The following is a 19,246-nucleotide window of genomic DNA, read 5'->3' on the forward strand; positions in this document are numbered from 1 at the left end:
GACATCTATGAAGTACAAGTAGAAAGTCTATACTTTTGACGCTAGTTGTTACGAAGGATATTGTTATAAAAATATGTATAATTTTGTATTTTGTATTTCAGTTAAAGTCTCCGAATAAAACGACAATCACCCTCGTGATGAACGTAATGCGCGTGGACCAACGGTGATTCCATGGCTAAAATAAGACCGCTGTCAAAAGTAGTTACGCCAGTGAAACGTCGTAACAGATATCGTGATTAATTATCGACAATCGTCGTCTAGCAACAATCCATAAATAGCAAATAATAACGTATATCAATTTTCACCCTAAAAACGCAAGAAATTCCACGTGTTCGCAAATAATCAGCTCAATAGAAAAATGGTCGGAATATACAATACACCCTATCGTTACAAAGCGACACAATTAAACGAAAAAAAGAAAGAAAGTGCCACGATACATAATTTCCATAAACGTGACAGTACAGCAAACGTGTAGCAATATATTTTACACATACTTATGAACACTAACAATTCGTCTGGAATACTTGGAGCAATATCATTTGTGTCTCGCAACCCCTTAAGTCGTTCGCGCCATCTTGACAGAGGTCTAAAGCTTTCTAGAAGAAAAAAAAAAAAAAGAAACTCGACGGATTTGGTCCACGTTAGCAAAACATAGCGCGCGCTCACGGAATTCACGGACGATATCAAATCAGTATTCTCGACGCAAAAAATCCTTGTTCGTTGGCTAAGAGAAACGGTCGATCGACCGGTTTCGTCGTTGTCCTCGTCGAGCCCTCGATTCGGGTCGCAATCGTTCCTGACGAACGACCCTCGTTAATCTTACATAAAGCGAGTCGGAGCAACAACAACAACGTACATTCACTCAACAACAGTCCGTTTACTCTTTCGCTCTCTCATCTTCTCTATTTCATCTTGCATTTCCCGGCTCTCTTTCACACGAGTTTTCACGCTTGCTTCGGATGCGGCGCGGGTGCGGCTGGCTCCGAACGGAAACACGACAACAGGAAACCGGTGTACATGGCGAACAGGACGGTTATGGCGATCAGCATGTACATGTAGATGTTCAGTTCCGGCTGACGGTACCTGTTCTTGCGCAGCCACTCCAGAACGTCCTGTTCTTTGTGTAGATCACCTTTTATGGAAACGAAACAAGATTATCTTACAACGTGTACCAATCTGTACCATCATACTATACTGAAAGATCCTTTCAATCAACTACAAAATTTCTAAAGAATAAATACCTCGATAAATACTGGGGAATCTCTTGCGGAAATAAACAATGGCGGGAAGTTTGGTGACTCCCCATTTCCTGGCGTATCTCGGGTCCGCCATCTTGACGAACGTGATGTCCAGATTGTCCGTTTCTCCGTCGATGTTCTCCAACTTCTCGTTCACTTCTTCGCTCTCTTTGCTGTCGTGTTCATCTACAAATTTCGTGGTTAAAATCATCGTCAGTCTATTTGAAATCGAACGTTTGAAATTCGCTTACAGAAGAAGACAGCAAGGAACTCGTTTTCGTCCAGCAACTTGTCCAACATCTTTTTGTTCACTTCCTCGATTTCGTTCTTGATCTCGAAGACATCTTGAGAAGTTAGCCATTGGAGAATCTTGTCCTCTTGAGTTAGGTCGCCGTCGTAGATCAGCGGGGTCTTTTTACGGAAATAAACGAGCGAAGGAACGTTTAGGATTCCGTATTTTTCTGCGACCTCTGGACTGAAGATCTTCACGAAGTCGATACCGAATAAGTCGGCTTCGCCGTCGATTTTTTCTAGGGCCTCCATGATCTCGTCGCACTCGGGACAGTCTTCGTCATCTGATCAACACGATGAGACATTGAAACATTTATTCATTTAAAAATTTCATTCATAATCGAATAAAAATGATAATTTAATAAATGAACTAATTTCAACTTACAAAAGAAGACAGCGAGGAATGGAGATTCGTCAAGAAGTCTCTCCAGCATCCTGTCGTTAACAGATTCGATTTCATCGGCGAGCTCTCGATTGTCATCGTCGATTAACCACTCGAGCACCGATTCTTCATTTTGTAGGTCACCTGTTGTACAATATCGCAAGATTAATCAATGCTGAATTGCACCGGTACCGATAATTGAGAAAGAAGAGGAACCTTCGAACAAAAGAGGATTGCCGTTTCTAAAATAAACCAGCGCAGGGTACGTTTTGATCGAGTACCGTTTGGCTAGCTGAGGATCTTGGATTTTTACCAGGTGGATGCCAAACACGTCGCACTCGTCGTCGATCCTTTCTAATCCTTCCAATATCTCGTCGCATATGTGACAGTTTTGCTTATCTGAAATCCAATAATTCTCATAACTGGGTATACAGGGTGTCTCATAACTAGTGTCCTTGAAATGGGATGTAGCTGACGTGATTCTGAATAAGATTTCCCTTTACGAAAATGGGGTTTGAAGCTTTGTTTTTGAATTATTAAGGAAAAACAGGGTTGAATCAGAGTGTGAGGATTACGCGTGCGCAGGCGCGAGAGCGACAGCTTCGAATCTAGTGGCGCGAAGTAATTCCACGCGTGGTTATTCAGCGCGTAGTAATTCAACGCATGGTAATACCAACGCGTAGTAATTCCACGCGTGGTAATTCAACGCGTAGTAATTCTATGCGTGGTGATTCCAACGCGTAGTAATTCCACGCGTAGTAATTCCATGCGTGGTGACTTCAACGCGTAGTAATTCCACGTGTGGTGACTCCAGCGCGTACTAATACCAACGCGTAGTAATTCCACGCGTGGTAATTCAACGCGTAGTAATTTCACGCGTAGTAATTCCACGCGTGGTGACTCCAACGCATAGTAATTCCACGCGTAGTAATTCCATGCGTGGTGACTTCAACGCGTAGTAATTCTACGCGTGGTTATTCTAACGCGCAGTAATTCCACGCGTAGTAATTCCACGCGTGGTGACTCCAGCGCGTACTAATTCCACGCGTAGTAATTCCACGCGTGGTGACTCCAATGCGTAGTAATTCCACGCGTAGTAATTCCACGCGTGGTGACTCCAGCGTGTACTAATTCCACGCGTAGCAATTCCACGCGTGGTGACTCCAATGCGTAGTAATTCCACGCGTAGTAATTCCACGCGTGGTGACTCCAGCGCGTATTAATTCCACGCGTAGTAATTCCACGCGTGGTGACTCCAACGCGTAGTAATTCCACGCGTAGTAATTCCACGTGTGGTGATTCCAGTGCGTAGTAATTCCACGCGTGGTGACTCCAGCGCGTAGTAATTCCACGTGTGGTGACTCCAGCGCGTACTAATACCAACGCGTAGTAATTCCACGCGTGGTGACTCCAACGCGTAGTAATTTCACGCGTAGTAATTCCATGCGTGGTGACTCTAACGCGTAGTAATTCCACGCGTGGTAATTCCACGCGTAGTAAACCAACGCATAGTAACTCCACGCGTAGTAATTAGTGGGAAATCTTATTCAAAATCGCATCAGCTACCCCCCATTTCAGGGACCTACACTAATCGTGAGACACCTTGTAGATTTCGAGATATAAGGATTTAGAATTGTAGGAATACTTCTCCCAATAAAAACAAGTCTTACAAAAGTAAACTGCAAGGTATTGAGTTTCCTCGACGGATGTTTCCAACATCATTCTAGTGATCAATTCGATTCGATCCTCCGTCTTCTGGGTGATCAGCCATTGCAGAACCTCTTCCTCTACCGCCAAGTCACCTGTGTAAATAACACAGAGTGACAAAACAATGTACCTCTAATTTTATTTCTCAGAAAATTTCATTCTAATTATATCAAATTACCTTCGAACACGTTGGGTATTTGATTCTCAAAATACACCAGCACAGGGAATTCCGTAACCCCATAATCCTCTGCAACCTTGTAATCCTAAAACGAAATGCAAAATTAAAAATGCAAAACCAGAAATGCAAAATTAAATGCAAAACTAGAAATGCAAAACCAGATATGTAAAATTGCCCAATTAATAAATTAATTAGTTCACCTCACCTGTGTTTTAACAAAAGTGATACCATGTCTATCGCAGTCATCATCAATGTTCTCGAGTTCCTCCAAAATCCCCATGCATTGTTCACAGTCGACGGAATCTAAAGAGAAACTATATCGTTATAAAATTCACGACTATTTGCGGAAGAGAATGGTGGCGAGTTACAGATCGGGTTCAGTTGGACGATGATCTAAGAAAGCGTCGTACACGGGGTGACGAAACTAACTCCAGGGGTCTAAGATCTAACGAAAAAATACCGTTTCTGTACGCAAACAGTGATTGTACTCAATCTTTGGAAGTACTACGTCTATCCAAACGTGGACAAAACAAAAAGGCATGCTGAGCAGCAGGGTCTTCTAGGGACACTATGGCGGTCGCCTGGCTCTATGACTCTCTCTTGCATGCTCTCTAATCGTGCAGGTACTCCTGTGTGTGATAGTGTAATGTGTTAAAAAAATTCCGGAAAAATCTGCAAAATGGGGCATTGAAAAAAGTATCAAAGAAAAGATAAATATCTCAAAATATAAAAATTTTGAATTTCAAGTACAAATTCGGTACTTGGTGAAATATTCTATAAAAATTTGGTGAGATATCAAAAACTTAAATATACAAAAAGCACCCGATTTTCTGAAAACGCAAAGAAGCTGAAAAAGTATGTCCAAAAATAATGCATAAAATATAGTATATTATGTGAATGCTGGTGTTGAGGGTGCGCACACGGTGTATCTGGATGAACTATCTGGAACATAACGTTCTAGAGCAGAGATCGTTAAAGAAAAAATCGGGTCGGAAACTCAATCGTTTTCTGGTCTGTGTTCACGTGTACCATCGAGTTCTTCGGTTGCTTCGTGTTCGACGAGGATCCTGCGTTCCCTGTGGCGAGTCTGCTTGCGTTGATATTTTGCCTGACACAAGTCACAAAGCGTTCTGTTCCCTGCGGCATTAGCAGACAACGTGTACGGCGTATGGACGAGACACAAGATAGAACAGATAGAAAGATAGAGAGAAAAAGGCCAATAGCAACGATCATGAAGAAACGTATGTACAACGAGACACGGAAATGCTGGACAACTTACAGAATGATAAACCTGTAGTTAATCTTTGCGGCACATTAAGCGCAATTCTTGAAACAATACACGTTAACTATGTACATACAGTTGGGCGGTTGACATGAAATATCGCTTTATTTCTATTTGGGAAGTACTAGATTTGCAACTTTGTGAATTAGGGAGAAATTTTTGTTAGGAAATTTGTGGGATAGTTTGGAAATTTGGGAATTTAATTTACAAAGTTAAATATGGGGAATTTCCAATTTTCCAAATTTCCCAAATTCCACAGATTCCAGATTCCCAAGATTCCAAATTCCCCAGATTCCCAATTTTCAAATTTCCAACCCTTCAAATTTAATTTTGCAAATTGCCAAATTCTCTAAATTCCAAATTCCCAAATTTCCAACTCTCAAAATTTGGGTACTTGAAATTGCCAAATTCCCCAGATTCCAAATTCTCAAATTTCCAACCCTTCAAATTTAATTTTGCAAATTGCCAAATTCTCCAAATTCCAAATTCTCAAATTTCCAACTCTCAAAATTTGGGTATTGAAAATTGCCAAATTCCCCAAATTCCAAATTCTCAAATTTCCAACCCTTCAAATTTAATTTTGCAAATTGCCAAATTCTCTAAATTCCAAATTCCCAAATTTTCAACTCTCAAAATTTGGGAACTCGAAATTGCCAAATTCCCCAAATTCTAAATTCTCAAATTTCCAACCCTTCAAATTTAATTTTACAAATTGCCAAATTCTCAAATTTCCAACCCTTCAAATTTAATTTTGCAAATTGCCAAATTCTCTAAATTCCAAATTCCCAAATTTTCAACTCTCAAAATTTGGGTATTGAAAATTGCCAAATTCCCCAAATTCCAAATTCTCAAATTTCCAACCCTTCAAATTTAATTTTGCAAATTGCCAAATTCTCTAAATTCCAAATTCCCAAATTTTCAACTCTCAAAATTTGGGTATTGAAAATTGCCAAATTCCCCAAATTCCAAATTCTCAAATTTCCAACCCTTTAAAATTTAATTTTGCAAATTGCCAAATTCTCAAATTTCCAACCCTTCAAATTTAATTTTGCAAATTGCCAAATTCTCAAATTTCCAACCCTTCAAATTTAATTTTGCAAATTGCCAAATTCTCTAAATTCCAAATTCCCAAATTTCCAACTCTCAAAATTTGGGTACTTGAAATTGCCAAATTCCCCAAATTCCAAATTCTCAAATTTCCAACCCTTCAAAATTTAATTTTCCAAATTGCCAAATTCTCAAATTTCCAACCCTTCAAATTTAATTTTGCAAATTGCCAAATTCCCCAAATTCCAAATTTTCAAATTTCCAACCCTTCAAATTTAAATATTGCAAATTTTCAAATCTTGCAACTTTCACATTCCCAAACTTACATATCATTTTTCAACTCTTCAGCCTTCAAAATTTATAAATTTATAAATCTAGTAATTTTGAACATAAAACTTAAGAAGTTTGATGAACTAACAATGTCTATCAATCCATCCAAATTCAGATATATAAAAATTTAATAACCTTGAAAGTGCCATACTTCGTCGAAAGCACCCCTAGTCTACTATTAAAGTAGAAAACAATGATACAAAGTTATGAATGATACAAATTATCTTAAAAACGAAATTTCATGCGTACCAACCATTACTCTCGATAGCAGTACTCGATCAAATCGACGAGAGCACAAGTAGCATTGATTCAACGCCGTTGCTTCCAGAGCAGGAATTGATATACGCAGTCAAGTTGCTGGCTATGAGCTTCAGTTACTCTTTTCAGTAAAGTAACTGATGGTGACATGAAAACTTGTGGATGAGGTCAAAGATCGAAAGGGTTCGAACGAAAATATGAACGATTTACAATATGAACATTTACGTATTTACAAATATGATATGTGAGCAGTACGAAAATGATTCGTGGAGTATAATGAAAAATGATTAATAATTGATTGCCACGCAACAGGCTAGTGATACATTCCTGCTTGGCAGTTGGCCGTTGATGAAGCAATTCCAGACTTACAGAAGTACACCGCCAATGAGTCGGACTCTCTTATCAAATTCAGGAGATCCTCTCCCTCCAAATCCTCGATTACCTCACCGGAAGGATCCTTTTGCGTCATTAACCACTGGAGAATCTGCTCCTCGTCGTATAGGTCACCTGAAATTAGATAATTCGAAAGGACAGGTTTGATTTTTAGCTATGGGACAAGTTTGATTTAAGTCTGAGTTGGAGTCTGAGTTAGATCAAGGTTAAGTTTCACTTAGGTCTGGGATAAGTTTGATTTAAGTCTGAGTTGGAGTCTGAGTTAGATCAAGGTTAAGTTTCACTTAGGTCTGGGATAAGTTTGATTTAAGTCTGAGTTGGAGTCTGAGTTAGATCAAGGTTAAGTTTCACTTAGGTCTGGGATAAGTCTGACTTTTGTCATTAATTCTGATTTTACTCAGGTTTAGGTCTGGACCAGTTCTAATTTAGCTCAGATTTAGGTCTACAATATTTCTGATTTAGCACAGATTAGGTTTAGTTTAAAACTCAAATTCAGTATCCTTTCATCACACCATAAGAAGCTCCTATTACATTAAAAAGAGGTCTAAGTCGCATTCAAATCAGATTTTCATTAACCCACTCCCAAAGGGTGTCTTCAAACACTCCATCACATGGAGTTGAATGTTGAAATCAAGTTTAGGTTGAAATCACTCATTGTCTTCAAATCTAACCCCCTAAATTTATCTTTAGAGAGTGTCTTCCTAATCTACGACTGTGTTTAAATAAAGATTGCAAGTTAAACGTAAGAAGGTACCTGCATAAATGACTGGTTCTTTAGAGGACATCTTGAAGAACAAAATGGCGGGCAGAGCGAAGACACCATAGTGTTTGGCCAGCTGTTTATCGTCGATCTTCACGAACTTGATTCCAGCATTGTCAGCCTCGTCGTCGATGTGCTCGATCTCTGCCAGAACCCTGCCACACTGTTTGCAGTCGTTGCTGTCTAAACATACGCGCGCCACCGCGTTCGACACGCTTGAAAGTTTCATTTTTTTACTGAAACTGTTCCTATCCTAACACCACCCCTATACTTCACTTTTGTATATCAATGAGAATCATCAGGAAATTATAGTCTCCTAAATTATGATCTCCTCAGAGATTAATATTGATTGATCAAAAGTTGTAGAAAGGCTGTTCAAGTGTCACTTAGATAGTGCTTGAGATAGTACTTAAACATTAAAAATACAAATGTTAACTACAAAAATATGTGATAGAAATAATAATGTCTATTTCACCAATTATGTTAAATTCAACTACCCATCTAATTAGCAATAATAATGTCAACTTCATGAATTATATTAAATTCAACTACTCATCTAATAGCAATAGCAATGTCTACCTCAGCAATTATATCAAACCCTATTTATCCATTCAATAGCAATAATAATGTCAACTTCATCAATTATATCAAACCCAACTATTCATCTAATAGCAATAGTAATGTCTACCTCACCAATTATACCCAACCCAACTACCCATCTAATAGCAATAGTAATGTCTACCTCACCAATTATGTCAAACCCACCTACCCATCTAATAGCAAGAATAATGTCTACCTTACCAATTACACCAAATCCAACTACTCATCCAATAGCAATAATAATGTCCACCTCACCAATTATACCAAACCCAGCTATCTAACACGTCAAATTAATTTTACTACCCAAATTTCAACACCTGACCAACTGCCTCACACAACTAAAATATAACCAAATTCTTGAATCACAAATTAATTAACCCTGGATCAAATAGTGATTCAGAGCTAAATCCTCTGCATTAAGAATAAATAACAATGAGAAACAACGAGAAACAACGAGAATGCAAGTACTCACAGAAGAACACAGCCAAGTAATCCGTAGTCTGTCGTATCTTATGGAACATCTTCTTATTGATCCGCTCAATATGATCAGTCAGCTCCATGTTCTCAGGGTTGGTCAACCAATCGAGTATCTCTTCCTCATCATCGATATCTCCGTCATAGTTGATGTTCTTCCCTTTTCGGAAGTAGGTGATACCAGGTGGATTACGGAAACCGTACTTTTTGGCCATCAAACGATCCTTCATCCTGACAATCTTTATACCGTACTCAGCAGCCTCGTCGTCGATCAGCTCGACGTGCCTGAGCACTCGAGGACTCTCCGGATCCTCCTCCTTGTCTGAGGGATCGAGATTTCTCTTTTCGTTTAGACATGACCCGATAGAGATACCCTTGAGCGATCATTCTTTCTAGGTGGAGTTTATTGGGTGGTTGTTTGATGTTGATACGTTAGTGTAACTACGATTTGGGATGGGGGGAAGAGGTGATAGGGGTGATGTTAGGTGAGACGATGTGGGGTTTGAGAATTTGGGAATTTGGGGTGTGGGGATTTGGAGATGTAGAGATTTGGGGGTGTAGGGATTTGGGGGAGAAGGGATTTGGGGAATGTAGGGATTTGGGGGTGTAGGGATTGGGGGACGTAGGTATTTGGGGACGCAGGGATTTGGGGATACAAGGATTTGGGGACGTAGGGATTTGGGGAGGTGGAGATTTGGGGACGTAGGGATTTGGGGACGTAGGGATTTGGGGACGTAGGGATTTGGGGACGTAGGGATTTGGGGAGGTAGGGATTTGGGAACGTAGGGATTTGGGGACGTAGGGATTTGAGGATGTAGGGATTTTGAAACGTAAGAATTCCGGGACGTAGTAATTCGGGAACGTAGAGATTTGGGGACGTAGGGATTTGGAAACGTAAGAATTCCGGGACGTAGTAATTCGGGAACGTAGAGATTTGGGGACGTAGGGATTTGGGGACGTAGGGATTTGAAGATGATGGGATTTGGGAACGTAGGAATTTGGAGATGATGGGATTTGGGAACGTAGGAATTTGGAGATGATGGGATTTGGTAATGTAGAGAATTGGGAACGTAAGAATTTGGGGACGTAGGGATTTGGGGGAGCAGGGATTCAGAATTGTAGGAATTTTGGAACATAGAAATTCAGAATTTTAGGAATTGAAAAATTTAAACCTTGAAATCCAGAAAAATTCTAAGTTCCTAATATCTCATATCCTACTCTCTCTCTCCCTCACACACACATGGTTAATGCCAGACCTCATTTCGAGGTGCACCCATCCCTAGTTACCCATCCCTAATTGCACCAATGAGTCAAATACAAACAATACCCAAATACTTATTCAACCTCCCAAAAACAATGATCGACTCCATAAATTTTGAAATCTCCCAACAATCTTATTACATCCAACTCATATATGGACAATGAACGATATACAAGTAATCAATAAAATTAGAAACTTGATGAGACCAATTGTTAAAATTCCAAGTTATTTATCTCAAAAACGAAAAAATCAATATCTGAATATTTATAAATGATTCGAATATGAAAAAGAAAAATATAAGAAAATACACGAATAAATACTTGTCTGTCCAAGGGTTAAATGTTAATCTTTACTTACCCCTCAAACAAAAAAATCACAAATTGAAGTGAAGTAATAGCAACAATTTCGACAGAGAAAAGAATGATATCTTACAGAAAATGACAGCCAGGAATTCTTTCGTCTCGATATACTTGGTCAAGGTGTCACGATCGATCTCTTCGATACTCTCGTCCGTCTTCTGCTTCACCATCCAATCGAGAACTTCGCTCTCGTCGAGTAGATTACCTAAGTTAAACGTACCTCGAATATTTTTTCCTTGTTCTATTTGAACTATTATTTGAAAACTACTTGAAACTTTTGTTAAGAAGAAACATATATAAATTGATCTGTGTGCAAGGATCTTTGACTTCATCTGGAATGGCTATTCTTCGAGTTTAATAGAGTCTGGAGATTTCTGGATGCCTCAAACTTACCATGCTCTGCGACGGACTCAACGATGGAAATCGAAAGAAACGAGAAAGTGGATCGATTGCTTATTAATTCTAAGATACTGTGGTGATTTTTGTAATTTAATACAGGATGGATCAAATAAAATCGGTTCAAGTAAGAATTGACATACTAATTGCACCTGAAATTCATACTAATCATTTTTTAACAAAGGAGTTAATATAAAAATTAAAGTATTTATTGCACTAAAAGTAAGAATAGTAAAATTACTCTCTTTTCATTTTTATAGCAATCACCCTAAAAAAGGCAATTTTCAAAATAGTAAAAAATAAGTGATTCAATGTTCATTGAAAAAATTAATAATTTTGGAAAATGTTATTTGTTTCACCCTGTACATTAGTGAAGAATGTCTTTCCATGAAAAATGAGGTATTTAAAAAATGCGTCTCTAAGAAGCTTCTGTACAAACTCAGGAATCTATGCAGTAAATTAAATAACAAGGAATAATTTGTATTTTAAATAGTTCTCTTTTGTTTATCGAATGTTGTGCAAACTGTGGATAAACTACAGGAATCGTGGTCATTGACGTAGCTAGGTTTTCTGTCTCAGATAGATAATTGTAAGTTACTTCGCGTTATATTGCCGAAAGTAGTGTCGTCAGAATTTTGAAATAGTTATGTGTTGTATGGCCAATGTGTATTGCTATGTGTCGGTATTTCAATATTAAATGTCGAATTGATATTTCAAATTTTGTTATATTGTCACGCGTTATATTGCCATGTATTGGTATCTCGCGTTATATCGCTGCATATTGATATTTCTACGCGTCAGATATTTCACGCATTGGTATAGCAATGTATTAGATCTCTACGCGTTGATATTTCAAATTTTGTTATATTGTCACGCGTTATATCGCCATGTATTGGTATCTCGTGTTATATCACTGCATATTGATATTTCTACGCGTTAGATATTTCACGCATTGGTACAGCAACGTATTAGATCTCTACGCGTTGATATTTCAAATTTTGTTATATTGTCACGTGTTATATCGCCATGTATTGGTATCTCGCGTTATATCGCTGCATATTGATATTTCTACGCGTCAGATATTTCACGCATTGGTACAGCAACGTATTAGATCTCTACGCGTTGATATTTCAACACTAGTTAAATTGCAGCGCGTTATATCATAGCCACGCATTAAATTTTCACGCGTTGAAATCTCATCACGCTACATCTCCACACGTTGAAATTGCAACGCGTTGAAATTTCATCACGTTATATCTCCACGTGTTGAAATTGCAACGCGTTAAGTCACCGTGCATTAAATTCCTGTGCGTTAAATCCCCACGCGATAAATCACGGTGTAATGATTAAATCTATGTACATAGGTTAAATTTTAGGTCTCTACACGATAAATCCCCACACTATGTCACTCGTTAAACTTCTCTATACTGTATGATAACCTTTTAGATCGCCTCGCGTTATATCGCCATACTCAAAATATATGTTCCGTCTTCTAATATAAATTAAGTGAACCTAGTTACGTCAATGACAGGGTGGGAAAGGACTCTACGACTACCATTAGCGATAATGGGCAAAGCAAATACAAAAGGATACTAATTGGTACTAGGAAACATATTTATTATCGAGTTTTATTATCGTACATGTTGCTCTTATGCGAAATTAACGTGGATGCCGTGACACGGCTAAAAGTGCGCAAACGTTTAACGAGCAATTCGATAATCCATGCCCTGATAATCGTGATCACAGACGCAGAGCGATAATCAACTTTCAAATCTCCCGCCATATTTTCCTCCGTTTACATATCGTAAAGTATAGTTTTTACAAGATCGTATCGATTATCGCGTCCGGAGCTCGTAGGTTTGTACGGATTATCGGTATCCGATTGATTCGGTGTGAACGACAATGAAATACAGAAATCAGACAAGACATAAGACACTTGTATAAATAAATAAATAATAAATAAATAAGGTGAGCGTGTGTTTCGGTTTTTCCCTGTTGCATTTCATCGGATCCTGTTTTGTGGATCGTTCGAAATTGAAACAGGGGACAAAGAACAAGACTTCTCGATGTTCTTCGATTCTATATCTTTATTATATGTGTTCGTTTTTTTTTTTTTGGTTTTTATTTTTGTTTAGTGCTGGCTCGTGCGGCCCAGTAAGCAATCAAGCGATTAGTGATAGCTGGCGTGATAAGAAACGCACGTGTTCCTCGACGTTTTTGATGTTGAGGAATCGAAAGAGGGATGTTTATGTCTTTGCCACGATCGGGGTAGCACCAGGGAAAAACAGCTTCGTGTATCGATATGGATGTGCAATCGATTGCAATCATGGCTTCTTTTGGGAAAAATAATTGTTGGGGGAGCTCTTTGTTATTTGTGTGGCATATTTCTTACGTAAATTTTCAATTTCGCAATTTTCCAATTGTTCAATTGTTCAATTTTGCAATTTTTTAATTTTGAAAATTTCAATTCTACAATTTTTCAATTTTTCAATTGTTCAATTTCACAATTTTCTAATTTTGAAAATTTCAATTCTTCAATTTCGCAATGTTCTAATTTTGAAAATTTCAATTCTTCAATTTTTCAATTCTTCAAATTTTCAAATTTTCAAATTTTCAAATTTTCAATTTTTCAATTTTTCAATTTTTCAATTTTTCAATTCTTCAATTTTGCAATTTTTTAATTTTGAAAATTTCAATTCTACAATTTTTCAATTTTTCAATTGTTCAATTTCGCAATTTTTTAATTTTGAAAATTTCAATTCTTCAATTTTTCAATTCTTCAAATTTCCAATTTTTCAATTCTACAATTTTTTAATTCTTCAATTTTTCAATTCTACAATTTTGTAATTTTAAAAATGTTAATTCTTTAATTTTTCAATTCTTCAAGTTTTCGATGCTTCAATTTTTCAATTATTCTATTTTGCAGTTTCTCAATTTTTTGATTTCTCATTTACACAGTTATCAATTTTTCAATTTTCCACATTTTCAAATCTAGAAAAATTATAATAATTAAATAAAATCAACTGCCATGACTATAACAAGCTTCCTTCCCTTAAATTTCTTCTTCCCAAAGAAAGATATCATTGCACACGATTGCATGTCGTGTTTCGTGCCATGTTCGTGGAGAATGAATTACTCTACAATGTACAATCAAAATCGTGTTCTATGCAAATACCAAACTCATGATACCGATTTTAAAAATCCAATAAGTGTCACGCGAATGCAGAATCTGAAACGAAATAATTGAACTTAACTTCGAGTCGCTGGAATGGAATCGATGGAGAGTGAAGAGAAAAAAAAATTGAAAAAATAGTCGTTTATTCCAATCAATATACGGCCGTGATTCACCAAGTGTCTACAAACCTACTTACTGCTCGCGTCACACAAGATGGCTTGCGGGGCAGTACAGTAGCAAAATTCATGCGGATAAGTCATATGACCAAATGATGATGAAATGATAAAATCGTGTCTCTTCATACTAGTGAAAAATGGGCTACCCAGTTAAAAAAACCAGCGAGCTTATTTCCACAACTCTTCTTGTGTGACGCGAGCAGCGCATCGTTGTTGCATCCGACATAAACATACTCTGAGAGATCTGCAGATTGATCAAGGAATTATACAAACGAGAATCCGTTCGCTTTAATCCTGAAAGCGCGAGTAAATGTCCATGAGAAGAGGGGTCGTTAAAACAATGAATGAATCTTCCAGGATTAAAGCTGTCGAAAATAACAAAACATCATCGAAAGTATCCGTCGTTACAACCTATACCGCGAGATCTAAGTAGAACGTAGTAAAACGTTCGGCAATGACGAATAGCTACTCGTAGCTTCCTCTCGATCGTCGACGAGCTCGCGTCGTTCTCGCGACGGAAAGCTAAACCGATCAAATGCAATGGGGCCTATCGGTGTGTATCGAGTCGTCGCGACGATTGAACAATTAAAATAAAAAAGCCGACGAGATCGATCTTTTGGTCGTCGAGTGTCGACAATCGAACAGAACCGTACCCTGTTCAGCTTCTTTCTAGGCTCTCTGTTCGAAATGCATGTGGACCGACAATAAGCGTGTCACACGGACTGGCAAAGTCTTGTCCTTTTTCTCAGTTAATGACAAATAGTGTCACGATTGAAAGCAGATGTTCGAACCGTGACGCAAGACGGTGACATTGCGTTGCTTTTGGGTTCGGTGCGGGAGAGAGACTTTTTATCGCGATTGAGTGCTATAAATTTAATAATTGTGGATACAAGGACGTAAAGCGATGTAATTTTGGTCAAAAAGGCAGTTTTTTGGTGAAAAAGACGATTGGGGACTTTAACGTGCGTTAATTTTGACGTACGTTGATTTTGACGTGCGTTGATTTCGACGCACGTTAGTTCCGACGCACGCTAGTTTTGACGCACGTTAAATTTCGATGCACGTAACACTGACGCTTCCGAATTCTTGCGAGATCAAATTTTGACGAACACGTGTTTCCACACAAATAAATTTTAGTGCGTTTAGATCGCAACGCACGCTAATTTCAACGTGCATCAAGCTTGACGTACGTTAATCTTGACCCGCGTGAATTTCAATGCGCGGTAATTTTAACACGCACCAATTTCAACACGTTCGAATCTCAGTGCGAGTGAATTTCGACGAATCGTAACTTTGACGCTCGCTAATTTCGACGCGTAACAATATCAACGCGTCAATTTCTACGCGCGTTAATCTCAGCGTGCGTCAGTCTCGACGTGCGTTAACCTTGACGAGTGCCAATTACAACACTCACAAATCTCAATGCCTTAATCTCGACATGTTAATTTCAACTTGCGTCAATTTCAACGCTCGGTAATTTCAACGCACGTCAATTTCAACGTGCCGTAATTTCAACGCACGTCAATTTCAACGTGCGTCAATTTCGACGTACGCCCACCTCAAAATATCTCAAAATAAGAAATACTTGAAAATTTGTATAAAAAATGAAGAGAACTTATATGCAACGCTGCAAACATGAACTCGCCGTCAAAAGTCTCTCGACCGCACCTAACCTAACCTCTCCGGTTCGTTCGCGGCTTTATTGAATAGATGCTTAATGATACTTAAAAAGAAAAGAAAAATAAATAGAGAAAGAGATAAACCGTAACAGAAATGAATGATCGTGGGAGAGGATTTGGGTGGCGCATGATACGTTGACACGATTTTGTCTGAACGATGAACGTGAAGGAAAAAGAAGATGATCGCGTTGATGATGATGATGCTTCGATTACGATGACGATTGCACGCATTCAGGAACAAGATCGTTCGATGAACGAAACGTAACTTTTTTTCTTCCTTCTTTTTTTTTCTTTTCGTTTACATTGCTTGCTTGCTCGTTCGTTCTTTCATTCAACGTTTCTTCCCTGCTTCCATCTTCCCTCGGGGGTTTCCTCCCTTCCCGGCTCCGATTCATCGGTTACTCTCAGTCTCTTTTCGTCCTTCACCTCCACCATCGCACTTCCGTTTCCGCTCGGTCATTAGACTTTCATGATGTACGGAAGTCCGGCCACAACTGCAACAGGCCACAACCCCGACACAACTCTCAGTGAGAGATAGACAAACTGAATCCTCACGATCCTTTCTCATCGCGACGTTTTTTTTTTTTTACTTTTTTTTTATTACTTATAGTTTTCGTTTTCCGTTCAGTCTCGCATCGTAAGATTAGTGGTTACGATTCCTGGCATTCTGTCGTTCTTCGTTGTCGACGGTACAGTTCGGTGAATTCGCGTCTTGTAACGTTTTTCTATCATTTATCGTCACGGATTCGATCGGCGATTACAAGGTTCGTTGGACGGACAGACAGACAGACACACGGTGTAACAGGAAGTGGGAGAGGATATCGTAGAACAGTTCGACGGAGGTATAACTCAATCTTAACAACGCAATAATTGAAAAACTTGGAAGAAATTAAAAGAAGTTGGTTATAACTCCGTCCCGGTCGAGTCGTTTAACAGTCACGGGGTTTGGTGGGTTTCCGTTTCGCGGACGCTCGATTACAAAAAAATGGTCGATCGAACATCGCGCTGTTAAGAAGGCTAGACTCATTGTCAGTCGCGAAACAGTTATCCCGTCGTATTCGGGGGATCCGAGTAGCCAGCCACCGGCTTCCCGTAGCATGTATCTTGGATCGTCTTGCTCGTCCAGAACTTGCGGGCTCGTGATTCTCTTCATGGACCGCGCGAGACACCTGTATTCGAGATACGAAGACGATTCGTCAGCCGGGCCCATCTCACTGATCGTTTTCATTCCAGCCCCCAATCTTCAACATCGGCTGTCACTCGTTTCTACCTTCTAACTACGTGTTCCCCTACGTTGTCGATTAAATCACCGATCACCACGTGGACATGGTTCAATTTATACTGAATTTTTTCGATAATGTTGGAACAGTCGAGTTTTGGGGATTTCGTTAGAAATATGGGGATATACACATTTTAGGATGTAAAGATCAGAAGATATAGGGGTAGAGTCTGATGCATAGAGGGATTTAGATCTCCATAATGTAGTAACTTAGTAGACTAGCAATCTAGCAAACTAGTAAACTAGCAATTTAGCAATCTAGTAAATTAGCTATCTAGTAAATTAGCAATTTAGTAATCTAGCAATGTAGAAATATGGGAACATATATATTTTAGGATGTACAAATTAGAAGATATAGGGATACAGTCTGTAGTATAGACGGATTTAGATCTCCCTAATCAAGTAACATAATAGACCAGCAATCTAGCAATCTAGTAAATTGGCAATTTAGTAATTTAGCAATGTAGGAATCTGGTAGTCTAGCAACCTGAAAATCTAGCAACTTAGGAATCTAGGAATTTAGCAACCTTGAAGTCTAAGAAATTAAGAATCTAGAGATCTAGTAACTTACGAGCTTAGGAATCTAGGAATTTTGGAATCTAGTAATTTTTTAACCTAGGAATCTAGGAACCTAGGGATTTAGTTATCTAGGTGTCTAGAAATCTAGGGATCTTCGAATTTATGACTCCAACAATTTGGGAATCTATGGATCTAGTAACCTAGGAGTCGAGAAATCTAGGGATGTTAGAATTTAAAAATCTAGGAATCTAGAAATTTAGGGATGTAGAAACCTAGATGTCTAGAAATCTAGGGATTTTGGAATTTAAAAATCTAGGAATCTAGGAAATTAGGGATCTAGAAACCTAGGTGTCTAGAAATCTAGGGATTTTGGAATTTGGGAATCTAACAATTTGGGAATCTAGGGATCTAGTAACCTAGGAGCCTGGAAATCTAGAAATTTTGGAATTTAGAAATCTAGGAATCTAGGGATCCAGTAACCTAGGTGTCTAGAAATCTAGGGATTTTGGAATCTAGGAATCTAAGAATTTGGGAATCTAGGGATCTAGTAATATAGAAGTCTAGAAATCTAGGGATTTTGGAATCTAGGAATCTAAGAATTGGGGGATTTAGGGATCTAGTAACCTAGAAGTCACGAAATCTAAAAATGTTGGAATCCAAGAATTTTTGAATCTAGGGATTTAAGGATCTAGGGATACAGGAATTTAGGGATCTAGGGATCTAGGGATCTAGGGATTTAGGGATCTAGGGATATAGTAATCTTGGAATCTTGGAATCTAGGAATCTAGGAATCTAGGAATCTAGGAATCTAGGAATCTAGTAACTTAGATATTGAGAACCTAGGAATCCAGCTTAGGAACATAGTCATCTCACAATACCACACTCACACAAATGTCCCTATAACAATATAATTGATCTGTCATTGGTATCCATTGCAGGTCCACGTGGTGATCGAGCAACCATCGCGATTTTACCACAGCCAGTTCAAATATTTACCACTTCCGAAGAATCCTTTCTTGGCCTTCTGGTCACCTTTGCTACTCCCCGACGACGACGACGATGACGACACCGTAGCGGTTTTTCTGCTCTCCTTCGCCGTGAGCTTGTTAATCGGCTTCAGGCCAGGCAGTCCCAACTTTTCGGACCTCTCATGGACTTTGCCCTTGTCCTTGGCCAACGGGCCGACTTTCGTCATCTTGGCGACCTTGGTGCCGTGGGCTACCTTGGCAGGACAGCACTGGTAGGGCTCATAGGAGGGAATCTTGGGTTTCGCGCTTTTACCTCCCATGCCGATGTAGAAACAGCCGTCGCCTGCAGTAAGCAAATATACAACGAGTCAGATACAGAAGTGATTCCAGGCAAACTTCAGTGTGAGATATTACAAAAAAAAAATGAAAGAGATAGATAGAAAAAGAGAGAGAGAAAGAAAACAAAAATTGTTGGCGAGAAAAAATTGGCTAGC

At 38.8% G+C, this 19,246-nt stretch overlaps 1 protein-coding gene across 7 annotated transcripts in view; it reads right to left on the reverse strand.

The window, feature by feature from the left end:
* Nucleotides 1-10: 10 nt before the first annotated feature.
* hlk (hulk) overlaps nt 11-19,246 on the reverse strand; it is a 58,848-nt gene continuing 39,612 nt past the window's right edge. For 2 of the 7 annotated variants that reach the window (XM_012284561.2, XM_076533545.1), the window contains 13 exons: nt 10,634-10,765; nt 8,939-9,262; nt 7,861-8,049; nt 7,083-7,220; nt 4,826-4,933; nt 4,002-4,099; nt 3,797-3,881; nt 3,582-3,713; nt 2,128-2,310; nt 1,915-2,055; nt 1,490-1,813; nt 1,242-1,424; nt 11-1,132 (listed from right to left, as the gene is read on the reverse strand). In XM_012284561.2, coding sequence (XP_012139951.1) covers nt 945-1,132; nt 1,242-1,424; nt 1,490-1,813; nt 1,915-2,055; nt 2,128-2,310; nt 3,582-3,713; nt 3,797-3,881; nt 4,002-4,099; nt 4,826-4,933; nt 7,083-7,220; nt 7,861-8,049; nt 8,939-9,262; nt 10,634-10,765 — 2,225 coding nt within the window. In that variant the 3' untranslated portion in view covers nt 11-944. Of the gene's footprint in view, nt 1,133-1,241; nt 1,425-1,489; nt 1,814-1,914; nt 2,056-2,127; nt 2,311-3,581; nt 3,714-3,796; nt 3,882-4,001; nt 4,100-4,825; nt 4,934-7,040; nt 7,221-7,860; nt 8,050-8,938; nt 9,263-10,633; nt 10,766-12,556; nt 17,156-18,780; nt 19,096-19,246 lie in introns of those variants that run through there. The other 5 variants (XM_076533547.1, XM_076533548.1, XM_076533546.1 and 2 more) reach the window with 4 other exon arrangements.

The sequence above is a fragment of the Megachile rotundata genome, chromosome 7 (genome assembly GCF_050947335.1).
Source record: "Megachile rotundata isolate GNS110a chromosome 7, iyMegRotu1, whole genome shotgun sequence".
Taxonomy (NCBI): domain Eukaryota; kingdom Metazoa; phylum Arthropoda; class Insecta; order Hymenoptera; family Megachilidae; genus Megachile; species Megachile rotundata.